This window comes from Ornithorhynchus anatinus, chromosome 12 (assembly GCF_004115215.2).
Source record: "Ornithorhynchus anatinus isolate Pmale09 chromosome 12, mOrnAna1.pri.v4, whole genome shotgun sequence".
In the NCBI taxonomy this organism is placed as follows: Eukaryota; Metazoa; Chordata; class Mammalia; order Monotremata; family Ornithorhynchidae; genus Ornithorhynchus; species Ornithorhynchus anatinus.
The window spans coordinates 698,753-720,712 of NC_041739.1; the positions used below are offsets into that span (position 1 = coordinate 698,753).

At 49.9% G+C, this 21,960-nt stretch overlaps 1 protein-coding gene across 1 annotated transcript; it reads left to right on the forward strand.

Annotated features, from left to right (window-relative positions):
- The first annotated feature begins 15,373 nt into the window (after positions 1-15,373).
- On the forward strand, positions 15,374-19,635 carry LOC100089822 (probable E3 ubiquitin-protein ligase TRIML1). The gene is made up of 6 exons (XM_029077052.2): positions 15,374-15,778; positions 16,154-16,249; positions 16,894-17,124; positions 18,234-18,256; positions 18,367-18,464; positions 18,825-19,635. Exons 1-6 carry the CDS (start codon positions 15,374-15,376, stop codon positions 19,373-19,375), a joined length of 1,404 nt encoding a protein of 467 aa, XP_028932885.1. The 3' UTR covers positions 19,376-19,635.
- The last annotated feature ends 2,325 nt before the right edge of the window (positions 19,636-21,960 follow it).

Here is a 21,960-nt window from a genome sequence, read left to right on the forward strand (position 1 = left end):
TAGTATTTATTGAAGGCTCACTGTACAGAGCACTGAACTAAATGCTGGGAAGAAGACCGAGATGGGAATTAGACACAGATCCTGTTCCTCAAGGTGCTCACAGTCTAAAAGGGTGCTCACTGATTGTCTTGGAAAAGGAAAGAGCTTAGCTGGGAGAAGTGTCTAGCTCAACTAAGGAATCACAGTACCCTCCTGGCTTTGCTCCCGCCCTTCATATTTCACTAGTGGCTGCGTCCTGGCATTGTGGAGGGGGTGGTCCCAGGGAGATAGTCCTGGCTGTGGCCCCAAGGGGACTCCAGCTTCACTCTGGAATCAGCTTATACTCAGGCCTGCTACCCTTCAGGGAGCAGTAAAAGCTTCAAGCCTAACACAAACACAATAAACTAAGGAGGAGTCCCCACAGTAAAGCCAAAAAACCCTCCAGAGGAAAAGACAAAATTCTGCTTGGCATTTTCCTGTGGCTTTTCAGACTTGAGACCCTCGATCTGTGGGTTTACCCAGTTGAGACCCTCGGTTTGTGGGTTTACTCAGCTGAAACCCTCGGTGTATGCGTTTAACCAGCCAAGCCCCTCAGTCTGTGGGTTTTCTGGCCTGCCTGCTCTCTCAAGGTGAGCGCAAGCCTCGCCGAAGTCTCTCTGGCAGGGGAGTCTGAAGCCCCAGTCCATCCAGGGCAGCAACTTAGTAGATAGACCACCGGCTTGGGAGTCAGAAGGATCTGGGTTCTAATCCCAGCTCCACCACACATCTGCTGGGTGATCTTGGGTAAGTCATTTCACTTCTCTGAGCCTCATTTACCTCGTTTGTAAAATGAGAATTAAAGGTGTGAGCCCCATGTAAGACAGGGACAGTGTCCAACCTGATAACCTGGTATCTACCCCAGTGCTTAGAGTAGTGCTTAGCATATAGTAAGAACTTAACAAGTATGATAATTATTATTACTATTATCATTATCCAATCCATTACCATTCTGTAACAAGGGTGCGTTTTGCTCTCTGAAATGGTGGCTGAGCCAGTGTCCCCTCTTCCATGTGGATTTGCTTCCAGTGGTGGGGTCAGAGGTGAGTGCACACATTAGACTGGGGGCTCAGGGATGAGGTCATCACTTCTGCAGACAGGAAGGTGTTATGGGCACCCAGTGGACAGCTTCACAGTAGTAATACATCTTTGCTACAATCAATCAATGCTACTGATTGCTTACCGTGTGCAGAGCACTGTATTAAGTGCTTGGGAGAGTACAATACAGTAGAGTTGGTAGATATGATCCCTCCCCTCAAGGAGCTTACAGTCTAGTGGAGGAGACGGACAATAAAAAAATATTGGTAAGGTAAATGGTAGAGTATAAAGATATGCAGCAGCGTGGCTCGGTGGAAAGAACCTGGGCTTGGGAGTCAGAGGTCATGGGTTTGAATCCCGACTCTGCCACTTGTCAGCTGTGTGACTGTGGGCAAGTCACTTCATTTCTCTGTGCCTCAGTGACCTCATCAGTAAAATGGGGATGAAGACTGTGAGCCTCATGTTGGACAACCTGATTACCCTGTATCTACCCCAGCGCTTAGAACAGTGCTCTGCACATAGTAAGCGCTTAACACATACCAACATTATTCTTATTATTTTTAGAGAAGCAGGGTGGCTCAGTGGAAAGAGCCCGTGCTTGGGAGTCAGAGGTCATGGGTTCGAATCCCAGATCTGCCACTTGTCGGCTGTGTGACTGTGGGCAAGTCACTTAACTTCTCTGTGCCTCAGTTACCTCATCTGTAAAATGGGGATTAACTGTGAGCCTCACGTTGGACAACCTGATTACTCTTTATCTACCCCAGCGCTTAGTACAATGCTCTGCACATAGTAAGCACTTAACAAATACCAACATTATTATTATTATAAGTACTTAAGTGCTACGGGGTTGGAGTGGGGTGAGTCCCAAAGTACCTCACGGGGTACTGACCTAAGGACATAGGTGAGGCAGTAGGGAGGGAAATAGGGTGAGGAGCTGAGACATTAGTCAGGGAAGGCTTCTTGGAGGAGATATGATTTGCATAAAGCTTTGAAGATGGGAAGAGTGATGGTCTGTCGGCTGTGAAAGGGGAGGGAGCTGCAGGCCGGAGGAAGTGGGAAAGAGGTTGATGATGAGAGAAACGAGAACGAGGCCCAGCGAGTAGGTTGGTGTAAGAGGAGTGAGGTGTGCAGGTTGGGGTGGAGCCGGAGGGGAATGAGGTTTGGTCCTGTGGCCACAGATGAGCGATGCCATGTGAAAGCAGCCACCTCCTCTGCTTCCCTGCGAGGCGCTGTAGGGTCTGGTCTCCCAGCCATCCAAAACAGCATTCCCCCACATGAGCATATGTCAGCAGTCTCCATGACAACTTACCCCATCCTCCCCAGCATGAGATGCGTTCTGGGACCGTCTCCCCGCAGAATTCTGGGGCTGCCTCCTGGGCATCCTTCACTGAAGCCTAAGAGCATGTTTTGTGTTTGATTTTCTGGGGGACGATGACGGCTCCCTTTGGGCAGGAGCGACTGGGCTGGGCACCGTGGTCTGGTTTTCTCCAGGACTAGCCGCTGCTCTGAGCAAGAGGGTTTTTCCCTAGAGAGAAACATGGCCAGTTTGAACCCTGGCTGGTTTGAGCCCTGGCTAGTTTGAACACTGGTTTGAACACTTCTAGAATGTGAGCTCCTTCTAGACTGTAAGTTTGTTGTGGGCTAGGTTTGTCTGTCTTTGTTGCTGAATTGTACTTTCCAATTGCTTAGTACAGTCCTCTGCACACAGTAAGCGCTCAATAAATGCGATTGAATGAATGAATGAATACTAGTTGGTTTGATCACTAGCCAGTTTGAGTTCCGGCCAGTTTGACCACTGGCTGGTTTGAGAGCTGGGCAGTTTGAGCAAAGGCTGAATTGAAAGCTGGTTAGTTTCAGAAAAGGCTGGATAGAACACTGGGTGGATTGAGCACTGGGCAGTTTGAGCATGGGCTGGTTTGAGCACGGGCTGGTTTGAGCATGGGACAGTTTGAGTGGTGGCCCGGTTTGAGCACAGATTTAGTTTGACCACCAGCTAGTTTGAGAGCTGGCCAGTTTCAGCACAGGTTGGTTTGAGCACTGACTGGTTTGAACATTGGTTGGTTTGAGTGCTCTCCTCTTCTGGGGTTTGGAGCAGGGGACAGCCCACTGGAGTCTCTAAGGAGCTTTCTGGAGAGGACTTGGGTTGGCATTTGAAGCAGTGTGGCTTAATGGATAGAGCACAGACCTGGGAGTCAGAAGGACCTGAGTTTTAATTCCAGCTCCGCCACAAATCTGCTGTGTGACCTTGGGCAAAGTCTTTTCACTTCTCTGGGCCTCAGTTACCTCATCTGTAAAATTCATTCATTCTATCATATTTACTGAGCGCTTACTATGTGCAGAGAACTGTTCTAAGCTCTTGGAATGTAATAATAATGTTGGTATTTGTTAAGCGCTTACTATGTGCCGAGCACTGTTCTAAGCGCTGGGTTAGATACAGGGTAATCAGGTTGTCCCACGTGAGGCTCACAGTCTTCATCCCCATTTTACAGATGAGGTCACTGAGGCACCGAGAAGTTAAGTGACTTGCTCACAGTCACACAGCTGACAGGTGGCAGAGCCGGGACTAGAACCCATGACCTCTGACTCCTAAGCCCGTTCTCTTTCCACCGAGCCACACTGCTTCTCTGGGGATTAAGAGAGTGAACTCCCATGTGGGACAGGGACTATGTCCAACCTGATTAACTTGTATCTACCCCAGTGCTTAGAACAGTGCCTGGCCCATAGTAAGTGCTTAACAAGTACCATAAAAATTATTATTACTTGGCCCATTTATCTCCCCAAATAGCTGCCTCCACTGCTGCCTCTGGTAGCTGTTCAAAACCAGTGAGCAGAAGGTGATGAAGACAATGATGGGGGTGGCAGGCTTGGCTGTGCCCCTACAATTGTTACATTGTAGAATATAACAATTAACAGACACATTCCCTGCCCACAATGAGTTTACTAGAGGGGGAGACAGACATTAATATGAATAAATTAATTACAGACGGCTCAGTGGAAAAAGCCCGGGCTTGGGAGTCAGAGGTCCCAAGCCTCTGGGAGAAGCAGCGTGGCTCAGTGGAAAGAGCACGGGCTTTGGAGTCAGGGCTCATGAGTTCGAATCCCAGCTCTGCCACTTGTCGGCTGTGTGACTGTGGGCAAGTAACTTAACTTCTCTGTGCCTCAGTTCCCTCATCTGTAAAATGGGGATTAAGACTGTGAGCCCCACGTGGGACAACCCGATTCCCCTGTGTCTACCCCAGCGCTTAGAACAGTGCTTGGCACATAGTAAGCGCTTAATAAATACCAACATTATTATTATTATTATTAGGTCATGGGTTCGAATCCCGTATCTGCCTCTTGTCAGCTGTGTGACTATGGGCAAGTCACTTAACTTCTCTGTGCCTCAGTTACCTCATCTGTAAAATGGGGATTAACTGTGAGCCTCACGTGGGACAACCTGATTACCCTGTATCTACCCCAGCGCTTAGTACAGTGCTCTGCACATAGTAAGTGCTTAACAAATACTAAGATTATTATTCTTATTATTACATAAATGCTGTGGGGCTGAGAGGGGGATGAATAAAGAGAGCAAGTCAGGGTGATGCAGAAGTTCTGGAGTGGGAGAATAGGAGAGGAGGGCTTAGTCAGGGAAGATCTCTTGGAGGAGATGAGTCTTCAATAAGGTTTTGAATGGGAGGAGAGTAATTGCAGGGATGGGAGTGGTGGATCCTTAGAGCCCCTGGATGTCACAATTAGCAGTGATTAGCATTCTCTTTTTATAGCTTATTGGCCTTGTGCCCCCTCCCTCTGCCCCCACCCCCCACCTCCTGCGAGTGCATGTGCAAGCTCTCTCTCTCTCTCCCTCCCTCTCTCCCTTTCTTTCTCTCTCTCTCTCTCTCTCTCTCTCTCTCTCTCATGCACACACACACTCTCTCACACACATCAGCTCCCCTTGTCCCAGAGGGACTTAGGTGGTTTATCTGAGGCTAATGGTGATGGTGTTTCAGGAGGAGGCGATGAATATGAGAACAAGTCAAGCTACATTTCACACTAATGTGCGAGGTGGAAAATTACAAACTTGGGATATAAATATTTGATTTATCAATTTAATCCTCATGCCAGAGTGCCCAGGACTCAGGGCTTCCTCATAAAACAGCCCAGATTGAGTGGCTGCCCGGAAGCCAGTGTCAGTTGGCCAAAAGTCTCCCTCCAGGGTCCCCGAGAAAACGAGGTGGCAGCTCCACCCCCGACCCCCATCCTCTTGACAACCATTTTCACATCTGCTGGGCTCACCATCCACAGAGCGGCCTGAGACGAAGCCAAAATCCACTGCACAGAGCACTGTACTGAGCACTCTGGATAATAGAGTTAATAGGACACGATCCCTGCTCTCAAGGAGGATACAGTCTACTCTTTTTTAATGGTATTTAAGTGCTTACTATGTGCCAGGCACTGTACTAAGCGCTGGGGTAGAACATGGTCCATATAATAATAATGTTGGTGTTTGTTAAGCGCTTACTATGTGCAGAGCACTGTTCTAAGCGCTGGGGTAGATACAGGGTAATCAGGTTGTCCCACGAGAGGCTCACAGTTAATCCCCATTTTACAGATGAGATAACTGAGGCCAAGAGAAGTGAAGTGACTTGCCCACAGTCACACAGCTGACAAGTGGCAGAGCCGGCAGTCGAACCCATGACCTCTGACTCCGAAGCCCAGGCTCTTTCCACTGAGCCACACTGCTTCCCCATGCCACATGGGTCTCCCAGTCTTAATCCAGAGTTTAGAAAAGTGCCCAGCGCTTAGAACAGTGCTTGGCACATGGTAAAAACTTAACAAATACCATTATATTATTATTAGAGATGAGGGAACTGAGGCACAGAGAAGTGAAAGGACTTGCCAAGGTCACCCAGCAGACAAATGTAGAGCCAGGTTTAGAAACCAGGTCCTTCTGACTCCCAGGCCAGTGGTCTATCCTTTAGACCATGCTCCTTCTGTATTCAGTGTATTGTACTAAGCGCTTGGGAGAGTCCAATAAAGTTAGTAGATATAAGCCCTGTCTTCAAGGAGCTGATAGGTTAGAGGGGGGAAATGAGATGTGTGTGGAAGAGAATGGAGGGGATGAAGGCGGGTTGAGGATTCCGCTACTGAAGTGACAGTGGAAGGGAAATCAGGTGTGGAGGAGAGATGAGCAATTAATCTGAAGAAACTGAGACCCAGAGAGGGTAAGTGAGTTGTCCAAAGTACCCCAGCAGGCCAGGGACAGAGCCTATTGTTGGGTACGAATTGTCTCTGTTGCCGAATTGTACTTTCAAAGTGTTTAGTACAGTGCTCTGCACACAGTAAGTGCTCAGTAAATACGACTGAATGAATGAAATGGGACTCGAGCTCGAGTTTCCTGCGCCATTCCCCCCACCCTGGGCTCTGTCCACAGAGAAGCAGCATGGCTTAGTGGAAAGAGCATGGGCTTGGGAGTCAGAGGACATGCGTTCTAATTCCAGCTCCACCGGTTGTCTACTGGGCGATCTTGGGCAAGCCACTTCACTTCTCTGTGCTTCAGTTTACCTAACCTGTAAAATGAGGGTTAAGACTGTGAGCCCCAAAGGGGACAACCTGATTACCTTGTATCTACCCCAGCACTTTGAACAGTGCTTGGCACATAGTAAGTGTTTAACAAATACCATAATTATTGTTAATATCATTATTATTATTGTTATTACCTCCCCTTTTTTGAGCATTTTGTGGCCAAGGCTGGGCCTGTCTCCGGCATGTTTTCCAGTTCAGACTCCCTCTCTCTCCCTCTTGGGTCAAGCATCCGGGCCAGTTTCCGCCTCTGCAAGAGCTGGAATGTGTCCCTCCCTTCTTCCCTCCCTCCCTCCCTTTGGGCCTCCCTGGCCTCCCCTGGTTTACCCGGCCGCTCTCGTCCCACTGCCTGCCACGTGACAGAAGGGGGTTCCGGGGGGAACCATCTTGCCTGCAGTGCCGGCTTTGGGCCATTAAGCCCTCAACTTCAAAGATGCCAGAGGGAGGAGATCTCTGTGTGATCCGGTTTTAGTCACCAGCTGGACCTTCAGGATGGGGCAGGAGCGAGCCCTTCCCGGGGCCTGGGACTGCTCCACTTCCTCTCTAACTAGCCAGTCTGTCACTAGCACATGCCACAAACCTTCAGGGACAATCTGGGTTCTAATCCCACTCCAACTCTTGTCTGCTGTGTAGACTCGGGCAAGTCCCTTAATTTGAGATAGACAAGACCAAGGCACAGTGAGTAAATTGCTCTTAGAGGAGTGAAATGTGAGGCTCCACCTTCCACCCCTGCCCCACCTCCTGGGTTCCTGAGGTCCAAGGGGTGCAGGGGGCCATTTTTCCTGGTTGCATTATCCTCCCATCATCACCACCTAGTCCCTCCCTGCCCTACACAAGCTCTCCAGGAGGTCCCTAAACCCTGCCATTGTTGCAGGTCATGTTGGGATATGGGATACCCTGGAATACAGAAGTCAGTGCCATCTGAATCACCAAGCTGCCGTAGGGATGGGCAGCAGGAGGCTGCAGAGGCTGGAAGCCTGGGTCCTTATGCCCCCTTGGTGTCAACAGCAGCATGGCCTAGTGGAAAGCACAGGGTCCTGGGAGTCAGAAGACCTGAGTTTTAATCCAGACTCTACCACTTGTTAGCTGTGAGGCCTTGGACAAATCACATAATTTTTCTGTGCCTCAGTTGCCTCGTTGTAAAATAGGGATTAAGACTAGAAACTCCATGTGGGACATGGACTGTGTCCAACCTGAGTTGCTCATATTTACCCCAGTCCTTAGTACTGTGCCTAGCACAGAGTAAGCTCTTAACAAATACCATCAAAAAATAGCTTACACATGCAGCTGATTAACAGGTGTCCTGGGGCTGACTGGTGGCCATGAATGAGGGCATAAAGGTAGAGGATTGGCTGAGTGCTTGAGCAAGAGAGCCTTCTCTGTAGAGACCCTCCCCCAACCTCCTCGCCTTTCCGCCTCCCTGGGGAAATGGCTCTGCCTCCTTCACTGTCTCCCTCTCTCTCCCTTTCCCCTGCTTGCTCAGCTCCGTAACCTCCAGAGATGAATGGCTCTGTAGCTGGAAAAGCTGTTGGCTCCTGTGTCTGCTCCCTTATCTTCCCGATATCTCGTTCATCTGGGCCACTGCAGGATATCCATCTGCTCCGGTCGATACTGTGGGATCGACTTTTTGGGGCTTAGATAAGCCCAAACCTGGGTTGGATTTTAACCACATTTTTCCAGTGAATGATGCCGGCCCAGAGAACAATCCTTCTCAAAACAAAAATCCCAGATGGATGGACCGGTCTCACCCGAAATCCCAGATTCAGACTAAGCTGTAGACATCTGGTCCAGTTTTGAACTCCACTTCTGCAGCTCGAGCTTGGTCCCCATGGGGAGTCAGGGGGCCGCTTTGGTTTGCCAAAAGACATAAAAGGGAACCACAAAGTTGCCGATGCCATGGTCGATACTTCTCTCCCCCCTTGGCTTCTCCATGTCCCTCTGCCAGCCGCCCATAGGAGGGTGAGGATGGGGCTGTTGGGGGGCAGGGGGTCGTAGGCTGGGGGAGTTTGCCTCATGAGCCTCCAAAACTGCCAGAACAGCTAAGGAGGTGGTGTCAAGCAATCAACTAATCGATGGTATCTATTGAGTGCTTACTTTGTGCAGAGCACTGTATTAAGCGCTTGGGAGAGAATAATAGCATAGAGTTGGTAAATGTGTTCCCTGCGCACAAGAAGCTTCCAACCTAGAGGGGTTCTTTATAGGCTTAAGGCTCTTTGATCACACAAGTTAATCAGATTGGACACAGCCCCTGCCCCACATGGGGTTCATACTGTTAATCCCCATTTTACAGATGAGGTAACTGAGGCTCAGAGAAGTTGTTACTTGCCCAAGGTCGCACAGCAGACACGTGATGGAGTCAGAATTAGAACCTAGGTCCTTGAGCCAGAATTAGAACCTAAATCCTTCTGACTCCCAGGCCCGTACTCTATCCATTTATCCATGCAGCTTCCCTAACCCCAATCCAATCCCAACTATAATCCCTACCCAACCTAACCCAACTCAAAAGAACCCAACCCAACCCTAATCCTAACTCAATTTAACCTAATCCATTGCCAACCCTATCTACACTAACCCCCAATTCAACCCATTTCCAACCTCTTCCTCCTTTCCTCTTCCTAATCAAAGAAGCAGCATGACTCAGTGGAAAGAGCACGGGCTTTGGAGTCAGAGGTCATGGGTTCAAATCCCGGCTCGGCCATTTGTCAGCTGTGTGACTTTGGGCAAGTCACTTAACTTCTCGGTGCCTCAGTGACCTCATCTGTAAAATGGGGATTGAGACTGTGAGCCCCACGTGGGACAACCTGATTCCCTTGTGTCTACCCCAGCGCTTAGAACAGTGCTCGGCACATAGTAAGCGCTTAACAAATACCAACATTAACATTAACATTATTCATGTCCTCTGGGTGTTACAGACCACGTACTCCAAATCAATCAATCATATTTATTGGGTTTATTGGATGCAGAACACTTTACTAAGCACTTGGAAATGTAGGCTGTGCTCTAATCACCTTCACCGAATATCACACACCACATACTCCAAACCCTGGGCTCTCCCTAACCATCCCCAGCTCTCTTGCTTCTGAAAATAGGGCTTAACTCAAGAAACCAAGTGGATTTAAAAATCTTATTTAAAGCACAAAGAGGCATCTGCCTTCCCTACCAGTATTGAGCTCAGAAAGCACTTTAAGGTTTTAATAAAGGATATTTGTTTGAAAGGTAATTACAGGAAAACCTTTTTTAATGAAAGCAATTAGCATACTTACAAGGCTACCAACTGAATGAATTGTTTAATATTAATGAGTAGTCTGGAGGTTGGGAGAAGCTCAGTGAGGAGTTCTAATTGGGCAGAAAGCTTTTGAGCTTTACCCAGGGTTGGCTGGCACCCCAGGGGCCACTATATAGTTTATCAATCAATTGTATTTACTGAGCACTTACTGTGTGCAGAGCACTATGCCAAGCACTTGGGACAGTACAATGCAACACAGTTGGTAGAATTAATCCTTGCTCATAGGTTTTTAAGGTCTAGAGGGGGAGGCAAATATTAAAATGAATTGCAGATATGTATATAAATTCTGTGGGGCTGGGGGTGGAGTAAATACCAAATGGTACTTGTTAAGCACTTAGTATGTGCCAAGCACTCTTCTAAGTATTGGAGTAGATACAAGTCAATCAGGTTGGACACGGTCCCTGTCCCTCATGGAGCTCACACTCAATACCTATTTTATAGGTGAGTTGAGAGAAGTCAAGTGACTTGCCCAAGGTCACACAGCAAACATGTGGCAGAGCTGGAATTAGAACCCAGGTCCTAACTCCCAGGCCCATACTCTATCCACAGAACCATGCTGCTTATCAAAGAGTTTAAAGGTATAGATCCAAATGACTATGCGAAGCAGAGGGGAGGGATTGAAAGAGGAATGAGGACTTTGTCAGGGAAGGCCTCTTGGAGGAAATGTAATTTTAATAAGGCTCTGAAGGGAGGGAGAGGGTGGGGATAGTTGTAGTCTGTCAGATATGTAGAGGGAGGGAGTTCGAAGCCAGAGGGAAGATGTGGGTAAGGAGCTGGAGGCGAGATAGAAGAGATTGAGGTACAGAGAGTAGGTTGACATTAGAGAAGAGAAGTGTGTGGGCTGGGCTGCAGTAGGAAAGCAGCGAGGTAAGATAGGAGGGGGCAAGGGGTTTGACTGCTTTACAGCCTAAGGTGAGGAGTTTCTGTTTGATGAGGAGTTGGATGGGCAACTACTTGATGTTTCTGAGGTTAGCAGAGATGTGGACTGAACAGGTTGTTTTTGAAAAATGAGCCAGACCTCAGAGAGAAGTATCCGGACTTCAGAGAGATAGGGGAGGAATCAGGACAGAACAGTGCCAGTGAAGTCAAGGTTAGATAGTGATAGTCAAGATTACCTTAATAGCACAATAGGGGACTTTGGAGCTGTTGACCCCTACTTAGTATAGGCTGGGGGAAGCTGGTGACTTCCAGGGCTCTCCCTCCCTACATCCTGAGAACGCAGCCCCTCCATACCTCCCCACCCAGAGACACAAGCCCCCACGGGTCTCCAGCTGACCACTCTGCTCCAAGGACCATGAGTCCTGCCTTGGGAAGCAGGGCCATCTCTGCTCAACAACCAAAAAGAGGTATTGGGCTGCCCTCTCCATCTTAGATTCCTTGTCAAACTATTTATCAGCACAATCATAAATTGGTCTATAAAATCCGCGTGGTGTTGGATATTAAATTATTGCCAACGGCACCACGCAGTGTATAAATGGTTAGCAGCACGACAATTTCCGCCACCACTAATCCCCTTTGCTTCTCTCTGTTTGCTTTTAATTCTACTTTTATGGATTTTTACAAGTCTGTCCTGCTTCCTTGTGTTTGGCACCCGGGGCCTGGGAGGTTCTAATGACCAGAGATCATAACTCCTTGTATCTTGGATATATCTACGGAATTAATTTAGGGGTTTGAAAAAATGCCATTTGAGAATAACTGTTTAAATGCAGAGTCAGGCTTAGATTTGAAAAGTTTCAAAGTCACCCAGGTTGCATTTAAATCCCTCCCACCCACCCCTCATGGATTATTGGCCTCTTCTATCTAGGAGCCCAAATCCTCTGCTCCTCTGCTTTCCCCCTCAGCCAGGCTCCATGTGGCCATGGTCTCACCTGGTTGTTCTTTATCGACTCAAAACTGTTTGTGATTAAATTCCAGGCTCTAATAATTCCAGGTCTGTGTGGGTTCATGCACTTGTGCTGAACACCTCAGTTTCATCTATTAATGCACAGCGTCTCACTGCTCTCCATTGTCAGCAGGATCCTAGCCAGAGCCCTCTTGGACCGGCTACTGACTGTGGCCGTAGGCTGGATGCTACTGGAATTACAATGCGGCTTCAGACCACAGCATGGCACAGCGGACTTGGCCTTTGCTGCTCATCAGATAGAGGCGAATTGCAAGGAAGAGTTTTCTTCGACTTGACCAAACCATTTGATATCATCAGAAGATCAGGGCTCTGGAAATTACACGGCACAGTTTGGCGGTCCTGAGAAGTTTCTCCAGGTTCTGAGACTGCTCCACTATGGCTTAGCTGGCCGGGCCCTAGCCACGGGTGCCCCATCTGAGCCATTCTCCGTGGCCAATGGAAAAAAGCAGGGATGTGGTGTGGGCCCGCTCATATTCAACTTATTTTATTGCAGCCATGCTGGAGGATGTGACAACAAACCTAGGTGCAGGTTTTAGACTCTCGGCTCTTCTGGGGAACTCCTTCAGTTCAACAGACTTCCAGCAACGGGCAAAGTCCTGGAAATGGTCATTCTGGATTGCTGACTGCCAGAAAAGTATGCTGTCAATTGTTCACCACTCTTCCAGTGATATCAGGAGCTTCAGGATGACAGAAAGTCTAAAGAAAATCAGAATGAGTTCCTCCTAATCAACCAATCAGTAGTATTTTTTGAGTACTCAGAGCCCTGTACTAAATACTTTGGAGGACACATTTTGTCCACTTTTGTGGACACATTCCCTGCCCACAATGAGTTTACAGTCCCGAGGGGGAGATGACTGTGAGCCCACCATGCCCGATTTACCACCTATGTATTCTCTCCCAGTGCTTTGTATTGTGCTCTGCACACAGGAAGCACTTAATAAATTTCATTACTCTCACTAGTTCACATCCAAAAATTAATATTGGCACCAGAGAGCTAAACTCTCCCTGAGAGATAAGAGAACCAGAAGAGGACAGTGTCAGTGAAGCCGAGGTTGGATAATGTTTGCAGAAGGAGGTGGTCGACAGTGTCTAAGGCAGCTGAGAGGTTGGAGAGGATTAGGAAGGAGTAGAGGACGCTGAATTTAGCAAGAAGGAGATCATTGGTGACCTTTGAAAAGTTGGTTTTTGTGTAGTGAAGGGACACTTGGCGGTTTAACTTTGGGCAAGTCACTTACCTTCCCTGTGCCTGTTACCTCATCTATTAAAATGGGGATTTAGACTGTAAACCCCATGTGGGACAGGGACTGTTTCCAACTTGATTATTATTATTAATTAACTTGTATCGACCCCAGCATTTAGTACAGACCCTGGTGTATAGAAAGCGCTTAACAAATACCATAAAAAAGTATGACTCCAACTTCTGCACCTTCAAAATAGAGTGTTCACACCTCCTGGAGGGGGACCCACTGGCCTCAGCCCCTCTTTCATTCAGTCACATTTATTGAGCTTGAATGCAGTGCAGAACACTGAACTAAGCACTTTTTATTCTTCAATTGCCTTTGAGTCGTTTCCAACCGATAACGACTCCATGGACACACCCTCTTCAGAATGTCCTATTTTCTGTCATTCAATCGTATTTACTGAGCACTTATGGGGTGCAGAGCACTGTACTGGTATGTGTATCTGTAGAGTTTTCTTGGTAAAAATACGGAAGCGGATTACCACTGCCTTCTGCGCAGTAAAAAACAGAACAAAACTTGAGTCTCTGCTGTAGTCTTTGATCAAAGTATTGATCACCCGATCATCCACCTTTGACTCTTTCCCATACCGCTGCTGCCAGCACAAGTGATTCGACTTTGAAGCTTCGGCTTAGAATATTCCATTATTGGTAACCTATATAGTGTAACTCTAAGCTTTATCAGCATATGCAAACTCTCCTGCCAGGATAAGGTGTCGAATCATAGGAGAGACTAAGCGGTTGCGGGAGTGCAATACAGAGTTGGTAGACACATTCCCCGCCCCTCCTTCTCCGGTGTGAATCCGACCGCTGGACCTTCAAGAAGGAAGTTCACAGCTCCTAGAGGGTGAACCCACTGGTTTCACACGTGAAGCCAACTCTAGTCACTCAGTCTCACTTCCCGAGGTCGGGGTGGAGCTGGGAACACAGAGGAGTTCGCACATTTTGGAGGGGAAAGTCCTGAGGGCTTAAGAGTCCCGGAGCCAGCTAAAAAGGAGACACTCGAGGGTCTCTGGCATCACTGTGCCTGCTGGGAAGCTCTGCTGAAAGAGCACAGGACTCCGGAGGAAGCATCTGAGACAGGAGCCGTTGAGGTAAGCTTTCCATCATGGAAAGCAGTAATTGTAATAATGAGGGTATTCATTAAACACAAAGTGCCAAGCTCTATTCTAAGCTCTGGAGTAGATACAAAGTAATTAGGTTGGATATAGACCCTGTTCCACATGGGGTTCACAGTCCAAATAGGAGGGAAAACAGGAATGGAAGTCCCATTTTACAGATGAGGAAACTGAGGTCCAGAGAAATGAAGTGCAGAGAAATGAAGTGACTTGCCTGAGGTCACACAGCAGGTAAGTGGCATACCGGGGGTTAGAACCTAGGTCCTGACTCTAGAGTCCGGGCTCTTTCCATTAAGTCACGCAGCTTCTCACTGGATTAGAAAAGGGGATACAGATAGAAGGGGATCTGGGGAGAGCGGGGCCAAATGGTGGCTGGGTCAAAGGAAGGAGAAGGGAATCTGTGGAAACGTCAGGGATCCATGCTGGGGTAAACTGAGGGCCGCAAGTCTGGCCTTCCTGGCTGCTTTCTCCAGCCATGTCCTGGAGAAGCACTGTGACAGTGGACAGAGCACGGACCTGGGAGTCAGGAGGTCATGGGTTCTAATACCGGCACTGCTACTTGTCTGCTGTGTGACCCATGAATGGCCCCATCTGTAAAATGGGGGTTGAGACTGTGAGCCTCATGTGGTACAGGGACTGTGTCCAACCTGACTACCTTGCATTTACCCCAGTGTTTAGAACAGTACTTGGCAAATAGTAAGCGCTTAACAAACACCGTAATTACTGTTATTACTGTTATGGGATCCAGGGAGACCCAGCGGTGCTGGTGGTCCAAGGAAGGGGCTGAGCCACGGCACCGAAGTCATGATTTGAGTGTGCAGTTGGGGAGGGCGTCTACAGCGTGGCTTAGTGGAAAGAGCTCGGGCTTGGGAGTCAGAGGACGTGGGTTCTAATCCCAGCTCTGCCACTAGTCAGCTCTGTGACCTTGGGCAAGCCACTTAACCTCTCTGTGCCTCAGTTACCTCATCTGTAAAATGAGGATTAAGACTGTGAGCCCTAGGTGAGACAACCTTGTATCTACCCCAGCGCTTAGAACAGTCCTTGGCACATAGTGAGCGCTTAACAAATACCATTTTTATTCTGTTAACGTTTCTACTCTGTCGCCGCGGGCTGAAGGTGGTCCTGGGACCCTTCCCCACCCCCTTAGCCCTAGGCAAGAGAGTCACGTTCCTTCCAGACCTCGATAGCGACCCCATTCCTCTTCTCTCCCCAGGACCATGGCGTCGGCGGCAGAGGTGGCCAGAGAGCTCCAGCAGGAGCTGACCTGCTCCGTGTGCATGGATTTCTACACCGACCCGGTGACGGTGGACTGTGGGCACAGCTTCTGCCAGCCGTGCCTCGCCAGGTGCAGGGAGGCGCTGTGCCCGGAATGCCGCGGGCCCCTGGAGGAGCGGGAGCTGCGGCCTAACCGACGCCTGGGGAAGCTGGCAGAGATCGGGAGACGGCTCGGCCCCCGGCTCCTGCGGAGCACCGAGCCCAAATCCATGTGCCCGAGGCACCAGAAGCCCCTAAAGCTCTTCTGCCAGGAGGACGAGAGTCCGATCTGCGTGACGTGCTACCAGGACCCCGAGCACGACCAGCACAGCGTCTGGCCCCTAGACGAAGTGGCCGACTCCTACAGGGTAAGTGCCTGTGCACCCGGGGTGATTGAGAGAGGGTCCTCCCCAACGCTCCCAAGATGATGGAGAACGGGTCCTCCCAGCCTCCAAAGATAATGGAGAGGGGGTCCCCCCAGAGCTCCCAAGATGATAGAGAACGGGTCCGTCCAGGCTCCCAAGATGATAAAGAGAAGGTCTCCTCCCTCCCTTGCTCCCTAGAGCCAAGCAAACATCCCTCAACCCAACAATCAATCAGTAGTACTTACTGAGCACCCCCTGAGCCCAGAGGTCTTTCTGCTCCCTGCCCCCCCCACCCCAACCCTGTAATTTTGCTACGGTTGTTCGTTCCCTGCTCACCCCTTAGGGCTGGCCGGGGTTGACTGTCGTTTTTTTCAATAGGAGAAGTTCCAGCAGCTTCTAAAACAACTGTGGAAAGAGATGGAGGAAGTTCAGGCAGTGCTGGGCCAGGAGAGGTGGAAATCCAAGAGGCGCAAGGCAAGTATCCTGCTGGGGAAGGGAGGGATGGAGGGAGAAAGGGAAGGAGAGAGGGGAGGCCTAGACCCTGACCACCAGCCCAGCCGCAGGAGGATCCATCCGCCCACCGATCCAGGCCCTAGAAGGCCAGGATCCGGGGCCGAGGATCTAGGTTAATTCCCAGCGATCCCGGGGTGTGTAATAATAATAATAATAACGATGATGATGGTATTTATCGGCCAGTTAGCTCAGTTGGTTAGAGCGTGATGCTAATAACTCCAAGATCCTGGGTTCGATCCGCAAACGGGCCATTCCCTTTCAGTGCTTAGAACACATAGTAAGTGACACATAGTAAGTGCTTAACAAATACCGTTATTATTAAGCGATTACTATGTGCCAAACACTGTTCTAAGAGCTGGGGTTGATACAAGGTAATCAGGTTGTTCCACGTCTTAATCACAGTCTTAATCCCCATTTTACAGATAAGGTAACTGAGGCACAGAGAAGTCACACAGTTGATTAGTGGCGGAGCCGGGATTAGAACCCACCATCTCTGACTCCCAAGCCCTTGTTCTTTCCATTGTGTATGGGTGTGGTAGGGGGAGGCAGGGTAATTGGGTGCTGACAACCGGCTTTCTCTCCCACCCCTCCCCGGGGCCCGGCAGGTGGAGGTCCAGAGCTGGAGGCAGACCCTGGTGTCCGAGTTCGGGAAGATGCACCAATTCCTGGAGGAGGAGCTGGAGCAGCGGCTGCGGAGGCTGAAGCAGGTCGAGGAGAAGAACGCGTGGATCCTCTTGAGGAACGAGGGACGTCTAGTTGAGCAGAGCCTCGCGTTGCGGACCACCATCGCCGACCTGGAGGCCCGGTGTCAATGCGGGGCTTCCGAGCTGCTGCGGGTGAGGAGCCGGGCGGGGGCCGGCGGGGAGGGGAACATCACTACCTTCGGAAGAAGTGGGGCCCGAGTTCAGCCCTCCCAGCCTCTGGGGATTGGTCTGAGTGAAGTAGTTTGGGGATGGGTTCAGTGGAGGCCCTGTGCTGAGCCCTGAGTGCTGGGAGAAATCCAGGACAATCAGGTCGGACAGAGCCTCTGTCCCCTCCAGAGCCGGCTCTCTTCATTCATTAAATCGAATTTATTAAGCGCTTACTGTGTGCAGAGAACTGTGCTAAGTGCTTGGGAAAGCACAATATAGCAATAAAGAGTGAAAATCCCTGCCCACAATGAGCTCACAGTCTGGGGAGGTGGGGGAAATGGACATCAATATAAATAAATAAAATTACAGATTTATGCATAAGTGCTGTGGGGCAGGGAGATTGGGGAAGAGCAAAGGGAGCAAATCAGGGTGATGCAGAAGGGAGTGAGAGGTGAGGAAAAGTGGGGCTTAGTCTGGGAAGGCGTCTGGGAGGAGATGTAAGGCTTGGAATGGGGGGAAAGTAACGGTGTGTTGGATCTGAGGAGGGAGGGCGTTCTAGGCCAGAGGTAGGCCGTGGGCGAGGGAGGCACGGTGAGAAGGTTAGCACCAGAGGAGCGAAGTGTGTGGGCTGGGTTGCAGAAGGAGAGAAGCGAGGTGAAGTAAGAGGGGACGAGATGATGGAGCATTTTAAAGCCAATGGTGAGGAGTTTTTGTTTGAAATGGAGGTGGATAGGCAACCACTGGAGATTTTTGAGGTAGGGTGTGACATGTTTCTGTAGAAAGATGATCCTGGCAGGGGAGTGAAGTATAGACTGGAGTGGGCAGGGATTGTCTCTATCTGTTGCCGCATTGTACATTCCAAGCACTTAGTACAGTGCTCTGCACACAGTAAGCACTCGATAAATACGATTGAATGAATGAATGGATGAGAGGCAGGACAGAGAGGAGTCCAAAAGGGGAAGGGAAACCCGCAGGGACAGGGAGCAGGTAGGCCTGCGTCGGAGGGGGGACTTGGGCATTCATGGCATGGAAACCGGGGCGGGGGTTGACCATCAGGCCCAACTGTAACCCGCTATCTCTCCTGTTCTCCCCAGGACGTGAAAGGAACACTAAGTAGGTAAGTCCAAAGGGGTCTGTGTAGTTCAGGGGGTGGTGGTGGACGGAGGCGGGATGAGGGGTAGGGGTGGATGGCAGGGGCGGAGGTGACTGTGTCTTTGTGCTCCCCAGAGCTCTGTCGATGCTGCGGCAGAAGCTGGAAACCACGTCCTTGCAGCTGTGTGCCTGCTGCGTACCGGGCATGAGGGAGATTCTCAGCAGATATGAAGGTGAGTCCTTTGTTCCCACCCCATCCCAGCCCGGCCCATTCTTCCCTTTCCCAACCCTGTCCATCTTCCTCCCACTCTCCCTGTCTCAGCCCGGCCATTTTCCCTTCATCCCGTCCATCCTCTCCACACTCTGAGACCCATTCACCTTCCCACTTTTTTCCACTCTTTTCCATGCCAGCCCATTTTTCCTTCACCTTGGTCCATCCTCCCCACACCTGAGACCCATCCATCTTCCTACCTTCTCCCAACACTCCCTGTCCCATTTCCCCAGGACCATTTCCCCAGGACCATTTCCCCCTCCCTCGGCCCATCCTGAGATGACCCCAGACTGACTCCCCCTCCACCCACCTCTCCCCACAGTGGCCGTGACCATGGACCCTTCCACAGCCAGCCCGTGGATCATAGTTTCGGAAGATCTGAAGAGCGTGAGGTTTGTAGAGCACCAGCGGGACCTGGAAGGCATGGAGGGCCGATTCACCAACTGCGCCAGCGTGCTGGGCGCTGAGCGCTTCTCTGAGGGCCGGCACTATTGGGAAGTGGAGGTGCAGCCAGGAGCCGAGTGGGAGGTGGCCTTGTGCAAGGAGTCCATGAGCAGGGAGCGGACCACCCAGGTGGGCAAGGGGGACATCTTCTCACTGTTGGCCGTGGATGACGAGGTCACCTACAGTGTGTGCACAGCTTTCCCCTGGATCCAGCACCAGGGCCACTTGCAGGCCAGGCGGGTCGGGGTCTTTCTGGATTATGAGGCTGGGGTGGTCTCCTTCTACAACGTCACAGATGCCTGCCTCATCTTCAGCTTCCCCCCAACTCACTTCTCTGAGCCTCTGAGGCCCCTCTTCTCACCCAGCCTCCGACCAGGCGGGACTTACTCTGCACCCCTGACCATTGTCCCAGTCAATAGCCTTGGCTGAAGACTGGGTGACTTCTCTTCTGCAACCTCCTTCCCCTCTCCCCTCACCCCACCAGTTCTCTGGAGGCCCCGCCAGCTGTTTGGGGTGGTGTCCACAGGGTCTCTTCTCTCCAGGGGTCTTCACTCCATTTTGGGAGCCATGGATGGGGTGTGCCGATATGGGATTCAGCACTCTTGACTCTTGACTTTCTCTGCAGGGGTCTATCCAAGATCCAAGGACCACGGCGGTGAGCCCAGATCTGGGTTCAGATGGCACTGTTTAGTCGGGGTGGAGTGGGCGGGGGTGGATCATCCCTGTTATAGTCTGTAGTCTCTGGCTCTATTAAATGCAATTCTATAAATAACAAACGGTTTTTGAATTGAATTAATTCTCCCTTCCTTCCCTGCCAACACCATCTCTTTGAGCTCCATTTAGAGGAGTGAGTTTCTGTGAGTTCCTGTTCCATGGGAACAGTTTAGTATAGTTTCCACTGTGGGGAGAGGTGGTACATAGTAATACCAGTTCAGTATATTATACAATACTAATAATGGTATTTGTTAAATGCCAAATGCCATGTGCCAAAAGATGGGGTAAGTACAAAGTTGAAAATGGTCACAGTCTAAGATGAGGTAACTGAGACTTTCAGTGGTCATACTGCAAACAAGTGGCAGAGTTAGGATTAGAACCCAGGTTTTAATCCAGGCCGGTTCTCTTTCCAGTAGGCCAAGCTGCTTCCCCCAAGCAGACCAACACAGACCATCTAATACCCCTTTTACTTCCCAGTGACCCAGCACAGACCTAGGATAAACATCTTTTCTCATGAGAACTCAAATAATCACTGGTCCCAAAGTAGAAGGGAAAACAGGTATTGAATCCCCATTTTGCAGTTAAGGAAACTGAGGGAGAGATAAAAATAATAATAATGATGGTATTTGTTAAGCACTTACTATGTGCCAAGCACTGCTACACGGTTGTCCCACATGGGGTTCACAGTCTTAATCCCCATTTTACAGTTGAGGTAACTGAGGCACAGAGAAGTTAAGTGACTTGCCTAAAGTCACACAGCTGACAAGTGGTGAAGTCGGGATTAGAACCCATGACCTTTGACTCCCAAGACCGTGCTCTTTTCACTAAGCCACGTTGCTTCTCAGATATCTGAAGTGACTTGCTCAAGGTCAGAAAGCAGGTAAGTGGCAGAGCTAGGATTAGAACCCAGATCCTTGCTTTATCCACTATACCACACAGCTGTTATAACTGTTACTATTATTACTATTTTTGCCTTCATCAGGAGGTGGGGATGGGGCCTCAGTCTCCCAAGGCCCAGCCAAAGCATCTGCTGCCATCCCTGGGCCTTCCCTTCTTCCTCTTTCCAGAGTCCTTGGTGCAGTGCAGGCTGCTGTTAGACAGGGCTTCTGATGGACAGAGCCCTGGCAGTGATCAATGTCCTGAGAGGATAATTGGTGACAACAGGAATCGTGTGGGTGGAACCCATTCGGCAGCACTCAGCCTCAGCAGATTCGGGGCCAAAAAAAACCCTTGGCGGCTGTAATATTGAACCCTTTTTAGGGGGTCTTACCTGAAAAGTCCTTTGACCCATTTGAGGATATTATTTTTGCCTTCATTTTGCCCAGATCCCATGTGTTAAAGAGGAGCGAGTGGGGAACTCAGGAATTAAGCTGTAGCCCACAACCAAACCCAAACAGAGGAACACAAGAGACTCCATTCCTGGACAGAATAAGACTCCTGGTCTGACAGCAGCACCAAGGAGGAACCATAAACTAGTCATCCCCAGCACGGACCCTCTGTGGATGTCCATCCAGCAATAAACCTGACCCTACCCTCTCCATCCCTGACTCTCCCCCAGTCACCCAGTACAGACCAACTAACAGCCCTGACTCTCCACAGTGACCCTGCATGGATCATCTAACATCTCTGACTCTCCCCTAGTGAACTCAGCAGGGACCACCCAACACCCCGACTCTCCCTTCTCCATCCCTGACTCTCCCCCAGTGACCTAGCACAGACCGAGGATAAACATCTGCTCTCATGAGAGAACTGTGAAGTCAAATAACCACTGCAATAAACTAAAGAAATACACTAATATTTTCTTTTCCACTAACAGTTCTGAATTTGTTCCATTTAACGCCATGTGACTTCAATACTCTGCGTGTTTATAACAGGTTCGGCTTGGCAGTTTTTATGTACAATCTGGTGCTGTTTTGATTGCTTCACTGCTGTTTTATTGTAAGCTTTATTCTTGTATCCCTACCCTGAAGCCACCTTAGCAGGGACGTGATTTGGGAAACAAAATGAGTTGACAACATTTCTAGTTCCTGAGATTGCTTTACTATCCACCTTGCCCTCGGGGGTCCCGAAGCAGTAGAGTAATTGGCCCTCAGTCTCCTTCACTCCCCGTCAGAAATGTTCACCTCCTAGCCACTGGGCTGTGAGCAAAAGAAATCTCTCTCCTTGGTCGCTGGGGGAGAGGTGGGAAGCTAAGTAAAGCTGGAAAACTCGGTGTTTGCAGTGTGAACTGAGAGCCCAGTGTATGCAGAACGGTGTACCAGGGGGCTGCTGTGTGCAGAGTGTTGCTTTGGGTGCGTGCT

What these genes read in the sequence shown, in the direction of transcription:
- LOC100089822 (XM_029077052.2), top strand. Translation starts at nt 15,374, where the DNA reads ATGGCGTCGGCGGCAGAGGTGGCCAGAGAGCTCCAGCAGGAGCTGACC. An exon ending in GGAAATCCAAGAGGCGCAAG is followed by an intron (nt 16,250 to 16,893) that starts GCAAGTATCCTG and finishes GGGGCCCGGCAG; the next exon opens with GTGGAGGTCCAGAGCTGGAG. An exon ending in GGGCTTCCGAGCTGCTGCGG is followed by an intron (nt 17,125 to 18,233) that starts GTGAGGAGCCGG and finishes TGTTCTCCCCAG; the next exon opens with GACGTGAAAGGAACACTAAG.